Source organism: Myotis brandtii, unplaced genomic scaffold (genome assembly GCF_000412655.1).
Source record: "Myotis brandtii unplaced genomic scaffold, ASM41265v1 scaffold103, whole genome shotgun sequence".
Lineage (NCBI taxonomy): Eukaryota > Metazoa > Chordata > Mammalia > Chiroptera > Vespertilionidae > Myotis > Myotis brandtii.
The window spans coordinates 5,205,487-5,218,271 of record NW_005353460.1 but is presented as its reverse complement, the minus strand read 5'-3'; the positions used below and the strand labels follow the sequence as shown (position 1 = coordinate 5,218,271).

The window sequence follows — 12,785 nt, the reverse complement described above, 5'->3', positions numbered from 1 at the left end:
GATTATGTCTAAGGGACCAGAATTTGGGAAAGATATATCTGACTGTAAAGATATATCTGACTGTAAATATTATCAAATACACTGGCATCAGCCAAAGCTAGGTCTAGTGCAGTGATGGCGAACCTTTTGAGCTCGGCGTGTCAGCATTTTGAAAACCCCTAACTTAACTCTGGTGCCGTGTCACATATAGAAATTTTTTGATATTTGCAACCATAGTAAAACAAAGACTTATATTTTTGATATTTATTTTGTATATTTAAATGCCATTTAACAAAGAAAAATCAACCAAAAAAATGAGTTGGCGTGTCACCTCTGACACGCGTGTCATAGGTTCGCCATCACTGAACTAGGCAGACAGAGCTCCACTAGATTCTCGTCCGTTTGTCCAGTGTCACTGATCATGGACTGTGGACAAAGCCCAGATCACGGTACTGCAGAAGCTGAGGCAGAGTCCTGGCTCTCAGGAACCTCAGTGGTGTGGACAGAGAGGCTCTGTGCCGTCCACATATAAGTGCTAAGAAGAGGTCACAGTTGCCTGCCAGCCGCATAACTCTTACTCCGTTACACCACATGTTTTTTTCTGCTTGCAAGTCCCCAAATGGCCAATGTGGGATGAAATATGAGAGACGTGGGATGGCATTAAGAATGAGGCCCTATGTGAGCGAAGCTGTGAATCTGGAAATACTCAAAGGGTGTTGACATCCACATAAAACCGTAACAATCCCATCAGGTTTCCCGGAATAATTAGACCTTGTGTTTAGTTTGTCCAGCTCTCTGCTTCCTCTCCCATCTACTTGTTAGGTTTCTTGCTTAGAGACACCTCCATTAAAAAGTGGGCAAAAGTGGGGAACTTGGCAGGAAAAAATATGGAAACTGTTGTGTAAAATGGGCTTTTGTGATTTACCTGGGTAGATTTCATTTATTCATGTTTCTTCTAAGTGTCCCAATATTTAATGCAGACAGTCCTTTGTGGGCGCTTTTATAGGAATTCAGAGGTGTTTTCCAAATGTTTTAATCCATATTGGCGTGGTTTGGGATTATCCTTTTTGTGTGAATTACCCACATTGTTCATCTCTATTGATGATTACTCAACTAGCCGTTGGATTTGGAACTGCTTATAGGAAACACTACTGATTTTAAATTCTAATCTAATTTTCTAATTCTTGCTCCCTGGTTCCCCCATTTCTCAATAATTCTATTGCTGTTAGTGCCTGATGATGGCCGCAAGCTGGAAACACACTCAGCTTCCTCAGAGGGAAGCTAGAACACAGGAAAGAACCCTGTGTAGGAGATACACTTTGCTATTGGATGGGAAAACTAGATTTTGTAAAGATGTCAGTTCTCAAATACAACCCCAACCGAATTTTTCTTACAACTTTACAAAGTGAATCTAAAGTTCATTTGGTAGATTAAATTAGCAAGGACATAAAATGATCTAAAAAGAAAAGTGATAAGGAGGGACTGACCTTGCCAGGTAGAAAGTTTATTGTAAGGAAATAAGAGTTAAAAGTAGATGGAAGTGAGGGGGGTGGGGAATTGTGCTAATGGGGACAGAGTTTGGGATGATGAAAAAGTTCTAGAGATGAATGGTGATAATGGTTGCAAAACAATGTGAATGTACTTTATGCCACTAAATTGTACACTTAAAAATGGTTAAAAATGGCCCAACTGGTGTGGCTTAATGGTTGAGCATAGACCTATTAACCAGGAGGTCACGGTTCGATTCCCAGTCAGGGCACATGCCCTGGTTGCTGGCTCAGTCCCCAGTAGAGGGTGTGCAGGAAGCAGCCGATCAATGATTCTCTCTCATCATTGATGTTTCTCTCTTTCTCTCTCCCTCTCCCTTCCTCTCTGAAATCAGTAAAAACATATATTTTTTTTAAATGGTTAAAATGATAAATTTTATGTTATGTATATTTTAGCACAATAATAAAAATACTTAGATACTTATCTACAAACAGTCGATAGGCAAGAGAGAGAGCCTGTTATATACGAGCATATAGTTTGAGGAAGGGAAAATTTAACCAATAAAGGATGTTAGACAGCTGGCTATCAATCTAGAAAAACAAAATTAGACCCACAACTCTCAAAATATATGAACATATATCTGATGACTTAAATAATATTTTTAAAATATTTTAAAATTTAAAATAAAATATGACTTTGTTTTAGAGAATTTAGAATAAAAGAATTAAATATATATATCAAATATTCAAGCTAAGGATAAATCGTAGAGAAAAGTGCAGCATATTTTATTGCCTGAAATTATTTTTTTTCATAGTTGAAGAATTTAACATTTTTCTCTTTTTTCCCCTTTTCTTATTAAATATATTGGGGTGACATTGGTCAACATGATCATATAGGTTTCAGGTATGGGTTTCTATGTTTCAAGATCTGTATATTGCACTATATGCCCACCACCCAAAGTCAAATTTTCTCCCGTCACCATATATTTGTGTTCCTCCTCCCCTTCCCTCTGACAGCCACCACACTGCTGTTTGTGTTCATGAGTTTCAGTTTTATATCCCACATATGAGTGAAATCATATGGTTCTTAGATTTTTCTGACTTATTTATTTCACTTAGCGTAATATTCTCAAGGTCCATCTATGTTATTGCAAATGACTCTATATCATCCTTTCTTTTATGGCTGAGTAGTACTCCACTGTGTGTATGTACCACATCTTCTTTATCCAGTCCTCTATCACAGGGCACTTTGGTTGTTTCCATGTCTCGGCCACTGTGAATAATGCTGCAATGAACATAGGGGTGCATAGATCTTTGCGAATACATGTTTTCCAGTTTTGGGGTAGATACCCAGAAGAAGGATTGCTGGGTCGTATGGTAGCTCTATTCTTAATTTTTTGAGGAATCGCCAGACTGCTTACCCAGTCTACATTCCCACCAGCAGTGAATGAGGGTTCCCTTTTCTCCACAACTCTGAACACTTGTTATTGCTTGTCTTGTTATTGCATAAAATTAGAAACTTGGGTTGGGAAAATATTTGCATTACTATTTTCACATAAATAAATAAGGGACACATTTACATTTAGATTCCATTATGTAAAAGGGCAAAATACACAAAGAGACAATTTTTATATGTAAAGACTAGAGGGAGTAAAATTGGATAAAGTTCAGCCTTAGTCATAATCAAAGATATATAAATTATAGGAACAGCAGTACATGTTTTTGTTGATTGATTGGCAAAAAAGAACAATTTACAGGATTGTTGTGGTGTGAAGTTCACAGGTTATGGATGACCTTGTATATTCACATCTGTTTATAATACTTTGGCAGTAGATACTGAGGTCCTAGCATGTAGTAGAGACATGGGAAGGCCTTGGTAAATCACTGTTTTGCAACCGTCATATTAAAGATCAGATTGCTAAATCTTTAGCAGAAGGGAAGAGGGGGGTTGATGAGGAGCAGGATATTTTAATGGTATGAAAATGTTTCTTTGTAAATTACGGCAAAATGTTAAAAATTGGTGGATTTTGGTCAAGGGTGTGTGGGAGTTCTTGCAGCTTTTCTCTTAAGTTTCAGATTATTTCAAGGTGTTTTATAAATGTCCCCTTTAATGAATAATCCATTTCAGGCAATATTATTTTTTAAAGCCTAAACATAAGCTGTATGAGTTAATATGTTAATCATGGAACTGTTTCTGATAGGGAAAAATTTGAAGCAAATTGGAAATGGTTAAATAAATTAAGGTACATCCACCTAAAGTATGTACCATTTTACATGATAATCATAAAGGCTGTGAGTACAAAGGGAAAATGCTTAGCATATAATGTTAATTTTTTTGAAGAAAAATAGTAGCCTACCCTATTATTTACTTAAAAAGGTATATTTATAAAAATACTAGAAAAGAATATATAAATATAACAGTAGTTGGGTTCTCAGTAATTGTCCATCCCTCCTATTACATACACTTGCTCTAAAATTATTTTATTACCTTTATGCTTAAAAATATGTGTTCTAAGAAAGGAAGAGGGCACAGATAAAATAGAAACTTGACTGTGTCCTTGCCATGGAGGTAATCCAGAACAGCTGGGGTGCACACACTCCAGGGACACAGTAACAAGAATTTAATCTCAGGAGATAGTGTTTGTGGATTTGATGGCTTAAGTTGACAAAATGTCACATTAAATAACTGCCTTTAAATATGCTACTGTTTTTGGCGCTCGCTTGGCTTCCATAAACAATTTAAAGTGTTATATTTTATTTTTTGCTACTTGAATCTCACTGGCCACTGCTGATTCTGAAGTATTGGAGGGTCAGCAGACAAGCCTGTTTTATGGAGATCTTCAAGAGCCACCTAACAAGTTAAACTCTCTGAGCTTCCCCAGAGCCTGAGGGAGGAGTGAGACGGTAAAGGGAATGTACTTTCTTAGGATTTTTAGGGTACTTGAAGTGTCTTCTTTTTTTCTTTTTCCTTTTTAGACTTTCAGCAAACCATAAAATGAACTGCAAGTATTTAGAAAAATATTTGAATCAGTATTGATATTCTAATTTCCACGGATCTCTGTCATGCCTCTGTGATGCGTGATTGACATTAGATCCAATATTTATGCTCCATTTATTTTATTTTTTTAAATTAGCTAAAGTGCAAGGACTGCAAGGCAGTTTGAGATAATGGAAGAAGCCAGTTTAATGTCAGAGGCCTGACTTCCAGTCCTTAGTCTGCGAGATCTGTGGTATCTCCTGGCGCCCCTGAGCCCCCAGGGCTCGGTGTGATCTCATACTCTCAAAGGTCTTCTCCAGCTCCAACATTTTATGATGCTGTTTTTCAAAGAGAAAGATACATCATTGCCACTTCGTTATGTAATTAAAGCCGGTTTACATACTGTAGTAAGCCATAGCCTACGTGGGGAATATTTAAAACAGGGGCATTCATAGTTTATAAGGTACAGAAGCATAGACAATTGTACCTAAAATCTAAACCAGTTTAGAAGCTTTTAGCAAAGTTAGGGAAAAGAGCAGGTAATTTTATAATGTAATTTATTTGAGATTAGCCAGTTTACATTGGTTGAGTTTGTGGGCTCTTTTAACTTTAAAATGTTTCTGCTCTCAGGTGGGCTCCGTGGTGGCTGTGGGCTGGATCCGCTCCCGGAAGGCTGTGGACTGGCACCTCTTCCGGAACATCTTTGTGGCCTGGTTTGTGACTGTCCCCGTGGCTGGGCTATTCAGTGCTGCTGTCATGGCTCTCCTTGTGTACGGGATCCTTCCATATGTGTGATTTGTCTTCTTCCAGCCAGCCAGCGAGGGAGGTTCTGGCATGGGGATGTGTGGGAGGCGTGTGCCCACATTTCTCACACGCACACGCGTCCTGCCCACGCACGGGCTGCCTCCCAGCCAGCTTCTCCACGCCCTGCAGGTGGTTCCAGACCACAGTTCACCTAGGTGGTAGTCATCCTCCAGAGCTAACTTAACTACTGTACATATCATGTGCATTAAACTGGTATCGTGGTGACATAACATGGTGCAGTTACTTATATATTAAATACATATTGTATACATAGAATAGGTAGCATTATTGCAAATATATCCAAAATGGGAGTGGAGAGAATTGCCTAGAATTCAATATTCAACAGATCTTTGTACATAGTGATTTCAGTGGCAAATTTTGAGAACCTTTTAAAAGGAAAGTGTAGATTGGAAAATGCTATTGTTCCCATTTAACATACTGTAAGATAACTGAGAGATGTATGATACAAATTTGGGAGGTGTGCGTATGTTGAAGTGATATTGAATAATAGTGGAACAGGAGTTCCCAAGTGCTTTCACTGAAGTTTGTTCATATACTGTGTATTGATTATGTAATATATCATAATTGCTTCTGTAAATACTTAAAACTGTAATTTTTTAATGATATGCGCTTCCTAGCTTTTTTGATCAGAGAATTTTTGGAGAGTACCAAAGAAGCAGGGGAATAGTTTGCCAGTATTATATTTTCATATTGTTTGTCTCCCCTCCTCATGAATCCTACCTTTAGCTTGGGATGTAGCAATACTGCCAGGCTCTGGCCTGCCCCAGCAGTGTGTGCGGTGAGGCACCGTCCCCCATCATGTACACGTCCCACTTCCGGTTCCCTATCCCACCCTCTCCCACCACTGCTGCCACATGCAGGTATCAGTCAGCCCTGCCATGGCCGTTCATTGTCAATGTAGAGAATGTACAGAGGACATGCACTCAAGCACTACATATCAAGTCCAGTTCTAATTTTCACTCCTTTCTCCCCTGCAGCCGCAGGAATTCTTGTCTCAAACATTGAGGCAAATACTTTGACATTCTAGAAATTTGGGAGAGGGGCGGTTGAAATATCAGATAATACACTGGATTTGAGGATTTCCTTGAGGCCTTCACTAAGCTGAACATCTTGATGCTCACTGTATCCCATTGGATTATTTTTTGATAGCGGGAGGAAGTATGACTAATGTTAGAGCCTGAAACTGAAAATGCTGCTAAAATTTTTATATTGACAGACATTTTCTCGGTACTTCATTGTGATTTTTCATTAATCAACCATATTAAATTTATAATAAAAAATGCCCCTCAAGTTTGCCTCTGAAGTTTCTTTCTAAATATCTATGTAATGTTTTTTTTGTCCAGAGTTTCCACAAAAATAAAAGCTATATAATTTGGTTACTTCTATGTTTCAAATACCTTTTCCCCCTTATTTTAGTACTATTACATGTTTGTGCATAAAATACACGAGTAGGAAAAGGAAAGAATGACCCACACAGCTCAGCATCCAGAAAGCCCACTGATAACAAACACAAACGTTAATCCTTCAGTCATGTACTATCTGATGAAAGGGTTTGCCACTCTATGTTGGCCAGATTCCAGGGCTACGGACCTAGCAGGAACACGCACATCCTTTCTTCTTGGCGTAAGCAGCCAAAAAACAAAACAAAAACACATCCACTTGGAGCATCGAAAGGAAACTTTTTCCTGAGCCAGGAAGGTAAGGGGTGGGGCAGACTCGCCAGATGTTAAAAGTTCTGCATCTCCACAAAGAAATGTGCCCTTTCCAATGTTTAAAACGGCATTTTAGGCCTTTCATTTCTTCACTTATGATAAAACCATAGAATCAGTAAGTTCAATTTCCTTCTACATTTATTTATTAAAAAACAAACAAAAAACAGCACAACAGTGACACAGTGGCAGTTTTTGCAAGCCGCGTCCTGGGAGAAGGCTGCCATCTCAGCCTGGCACAGCCCTGCAGCCAGAGGGGCAGAGGCAGAGGCCCGGGATGCAAAGTGGGATAAAGGTCACGCCCACACTGAGTCTTCAAATGACTAAGCACCTAACCCATCAGCAGCAACGTCCAGAGAGAAGGCTTGTCCAGTGCACCCTTCGCAGCCTCTCTGTTACCTGAGAGGTGGCCTCCCTGTGAGGGCAGGGAGGTGAGCTCAGGCAAAGGATGGATCCCCTTGGACGGATGGGGGTGCTGGTAGTGGGCTCCCCTGCCAGGGCCACCTGAGAGTCTTTTCTCTAACCTCTTCCCCTAAAAATGCAAACATTCCTGGACAAGGGTTACTCCTGCAGACGAGGCTCCTCTCCTAGCGGCAAAGTTTGCCTGGAGCACAGGCTGTCAGATGGAGCCTGAGCTCCAAAGACAATGTTCTTCTACTTAATTTTCTACCTTTCAAAAAGGACTGACCTTTGAGCAAGTATGTAGACATATTTATTCATTTTCAACATAATAATTTTTAAAATAAGTTCTCCCTGTCTCAGAATAAGTTGGAGAATAAAAACTAAAACCATTCCATGAAACAAAATGAAGGATAAAAATCATGATATCAGTAGATGCAGAAAAAGCATTTGACAAAATCCATTATCCATTTATGATAACTCTCAGCAAAGTGGGAATAGAGGGAACATACCTCAACATAATAAAGGCCATATATAACAAACTAAAAGCTAACATCATTTGCAATGGGGAAAAGCTAAAGGTGTTTTTCCCCCAATTTATCTTATTTAAAGTATTACAGATGTTTCCTCTCCCTGCCCCATTAACCCCTCCACCAGAGTCCCATCCCCACCCCAGCCCTTCCCCAAACTATTATCTGTCCATGGTCTATGCATTATGCATATAAGTTCATTGGTTAATCTCTTCACACCCCCCTCTCCCCACCCCTTTCCTCTGAAATATGTCAGTCTATTCCATGCTTCAATATCTCTGGATCTTTTTTGTTCATCAGTTTATTTTGTTCATTAGATCCCATATATAAATGAGATCACGTGATACTTATCTTTCTCTGACTGGTTTATTTCACTTAACATAATGCTCTCTAAAAGTGTTTTCTTTAAGATCAGGAACAAGACAGGGATGTCCACTTTCACCACTTATATTGGAAGTCCTAGCCATAGCAATAAGATAAATAAATACATACATACAGTGGGGCCTTGACTTATGAGTGTCCCGACTAATGAGTTTTTCGAGATACGAGCCGTCTCTCGGCCAATTTTTTGCTTTGAGTTGCGAGCTAAAATTCGGGTTATGAGCCAGCTTCAGATACCCCACCGCTAGTTGGTGCAGCGAACGTCACAGTGAACGCCACAACATCAGCCCAGCATCATGTGTCTCACTCGTTCACTTTAAGATTTGACATACAAGTAATTTGAGTTACGAGCTCCGTCACGGAATGAATTAAACTCGTAAGTCAAGGCCCACTGTATATCCAAATTGGAAAGAAAGAAGTAAAACTCATTTGCAGATGACATGATACTATATGTAGAGAACCCTAAAGATTCCATCAAAAAACTACCAGAATTGATGAATTGAGTAAAGTAACAGGATAACAAATACTCAGAAATAGGTTGAATTTTTCTACACCAACTAGAGGCCCGGTGCATGAATTCGTGCATGGGTGGGGTCCCTCGGCCTGGCTGGCAATCGGGCCTGATTGGGACCGGCTGGGGGGCGGGGGGCAGGGACCATGGGAAGTTGGCCGATCATGGGAGGTTGGCTGTGGGAGCGCACTGACCACCAGGGGGCAGCTCCTGCGTTGAGCGTCTGCTCCCTGGTGGTCTGTGCGCTGTCATAGCGACCAATCATTTGGTAACGGTTGCTTAGACGTTTATATATATAGATAGTGAACTATCAGAAAGAGAAGTTAAGAAAATCCCATTTAGCCGAAACTGGTTTGGCTCAGTGGATAGAGCGTCGGCCTGTGGACTGAAGGCTCCCAGGTTCGATTCCCGTCAAGGGCATGTACCTGGGTTGCGGGCACATCCCCAGTAGGAGATGTGCAGGAGGCAGCTGATCGATGTTTCTTATCGATGTTTCTAACTATCTTTCTCCCTTCCTCTCTGTAAAAAATCAATAAAATATTTTTAAAAAAGAAAAAAGAAAATCCCATTTACAACTGCATCCAAAAAATATTGAAGCACCTAGGAATAAATTTTTAGATATATATTTTTTATTGATTTCAGATAGGGAGGGAGAGATAGAAACATCAGTGATAAGATAGAATCACTGATCAGCTGCCTCCTGCATGTTTCCAACCAGCATACAACCTGGGCATGTGCCCTGACCGGGAATCAAACCGTGACCTCCTAGTTCATAGGTTGACACTCACTCATTGAGCCACGCTGGCCGGGCCCTAGGAATAACTTTAACCAAGGAGGTAAAAGACCTGTACTTGGAAAACTATAAGACATGGAAGGAATTAAAGATATAAATAAATGGAAGCATATACTGTACTCATGGATAAGAAGATTTAACAGTGTTAAAATGTCCATACTACCCAAATCAATCTATAGATTCCATGCAATCCCTATCAAAATACCAATGGCCTTTTTCACACAACTAGAATAATCCAAAAATTTATATGGAACCATAAAATACTCCAAATAGCCACAACAATCTTGTGAAAGGACAAAGGTATCATGCTACCTATTATCAAACTACACTACAAGGCTTTAGTAATCAAAACAGCATGGTACTGGCATGAAAAACAGACAATGGATCAAAAATAGATCAGTGGAACAAAATAGAGAGCCCAGACATAAACCTACTGCTATGGTCAATCAATATATGACAAAGGCAAGAACATACAATGGGGTAAAGACAGTCTATTCAATAAATGGTGTTAGGAAAATTGGACAGATATATACAAAAAAGATGAAGCTAGACTAAATATGGATTAAACTCCTAAATGTAAGACTCAAAACCATAAAACTCCTAAAAGAAAACATAGGTAGTAAACTTTCTGACATATCTCTTAGCAATATTTTTTTTTCCTGATATATCTTCCTGGGCAAGAAAAAGTAAACAAAAATAAATAAATGGGACTACATAAAACTAAAAGGTTTTTGCATAGCAAAAGAAAACTATCAACAAAATGAAAAGACAATATGTTGAATGGAAGAAGATATTTGCCAATGATGCATCTGATAAGGAGTTAATATTCAAAATTTATAAAGAACTCATACAACTCAACACCAAAAAAACAAAAACCAACAAACAGTCCAATTTAAAAAATGAGCAGAGGACCTTAATAGACACTTCTCCAAAGAGGGATTTACAAATGGTCAATAGACATATGAAAAGATGCTTAATGTCACTAATCATCAGAGAAATGCAAATTAAAACCACAATGAGATATCACCTCACACCTGTCAGAATGGCTATTATCAATTAGCAAGTGTTGGTGAAGATGTGATGAAAAAAGAACCCTCATGCATTGCTAGTGGGAATAGAGGTTGCAGCCACTATGGAAAAGAGTATGGAGGATCCTCAAAAAAATTAAAAATAGAACTACCTGATGATCCAGCAGTTCCACTTCTGGGTATATATCCAAAGGACCCAAAGCACTGATTTGAAAAGATATATGCACCCCTATTTATTGCAGCATTATTTACAATAGCCAAGATATTGAAGCAACCCAAGTGCCCATCAATAGACGAGCGAATAAAGTGGTGGTACATATATATACAATGGAAAATTACTTGACCATAAAAAAGTATGAAATAGTTCCATTTGTGACAACATGGATTGACCTAGAGAATATTATTACATTAAGTGAAAGAAGTCAGACTGAGAAAGACAAATACTGTATAATTTCACTTATATGTGGAATATAAAATACAAAATAAATGAACAAACAAAACAGGAATAGATTCATAGATGCAGAGAACAAACTAATGGAGTGGGTTTGGGGGGCTGGGTGAAAAAGGTGAAGGGATTAAGGAGTAAAAATTGGTAGTTAGAAAATAGTCACGGGATGTAAAGTACAGACTAGAGAATATCCTATCTAATAAAGAGGGAATATGCTAATTGACCCTCACACCATCGCAAAGATGGCGCCCACAGCCAAAAAGGAGGGAATATGCTAATTGACTGCCCCACTGTTGCAAAAGGTAAGATTTCCTTTTTTTACGGCTGAGTGATATTCCATTGTGTAAATTTACCACAGCTTTTTTATCTACTCATCTACCAGTGTGTACTTGTGCTACTTCCAAATCATGCCTATTGTAAATAGCACTGCAATGAACATAGGGTTCATATATTCTTTTGAATTACTGTTTTAGGTTTATTCAGATATATTCCTAGAAGTGGAATCACTGAGTCATCAGGCAGTTCCATTTTTAATTTTGAGGTAACTCCATATTGCTTTCCACAGTGGCTGTACCAATCTGCATTTCTACCAACAGTGCATAAGGCTTCCTTTTTCTCCACACTGGTCGCCAACACTAATTGTTTAATATTATAATAACTACTAGGGGCCCAGTGCATGAATTCGTGCACCTTGAAAGGAACTGTGGGCCACGAGGCTGCAGTAGGCACAGGGGTGGGTCTCAGCCCATCCTCTGCGCCCCCTCCCGGCCCCTCCTGCTGCAGCCCCTGGTTTCCTGTCTGCCAGCAGCCCTGCTCCCGCCACCAGTTCCCACGCACTGATGGCGCAGGACCTGCTCTCACCCACTGACAGCGTGGAGCGATTGGGGCCGGCGTCAGCAGCAGGTGCAAGTGGGGCCAGCACCATCAGTGGTTGCGAGTGACAGCTGCTGCCCCGATCGCCCCTCAGGAGCAGGGGGAGGTGAAGCCCTCAGGGGTAATCAGGGCAGGCACCGGGCACCAGCAGCAGGTGTGAGCGGTGGCTCCAGCACCAGTAGCAGGTACAAGCAGGCAGCAGGACTGTGGTGCATGAGAGCAAAGAATTTTCAGTAACCACCAGAGGCTCACCCCAATGACAGCGACTGGCACTCCGCCTTGGTCTGGCGTCCCCGCTCACCTGCTCCACCATCCCATTGCAGACGATGCCTGCCATGTTCCATGCTCTGCTGCTGTTGTCAACACCTGCCATGTTCCGCACACACCCCCTGGTGGTCAGCACATGTCATAGTGACTGGTTGTTTGGTTGTTTGTGTTTGGTCTCTTTGCATATTAGGGTTTTATATATATAGATGTATGGTGCCAGATGGGTATGTGAATTATATGAGGGGATCATAAATTATACAGGGTGGAGCAAAAGTAGGTTTACAGTTGTGAGTATGTGAAGCACAATTTATTCTTGTATTTATTATTTATTATATTATTTTCCATATGAACTGTAAACCTACTTTTGCCTCACCCAGTATAATTTTCTAACCACTATGCTACACACCTGAAACTAATATAAAATAATATTGAATGTCAACTGTAATTGAAAAATAAAATTTTAAAAACATTTCACAGTTCAGCTATTGGTGACATGGAGATGTACGGCATCAATGAGCTTATTCATTTACAAAGTGAGGTAGGAAAACAGGTGCTTCAAGGAGATGAAGCAGTGTGTT

General features: G+C 39.9%; 1 protein-coding gene across 7 annotated transcripts in view; it reads left to right on the top strand.

Moving 5' to 3' along the window:
* The window catches only part of SLC20A2 (solute carrier family 20 (phosphate transporter), member 2), a 93,769-nt gene extending 87,122 nt beyond the window's left edge, over positions 1-6,647 (top strand). For all 7 annotated transcript variants that reach the window (XM_005856472.2, XM_005856471.2, XM_014536634.1 and 4 more), the window contains one exon: positions 5,074-6,647. In XM_005856472.2, coding sequence (XP_005856534.1) covers positions 5,074-5,238 — 165 coding nt within the window. In that variant the 3' untranslated portion in view covers positions 5,239-6,647. The remainder of the gene's footprint in view (positions 1-5,073) is intronic.
* The last annotated feature ends 6,138 nt before the right edge of the window (positions 6,648-12,785 follow it).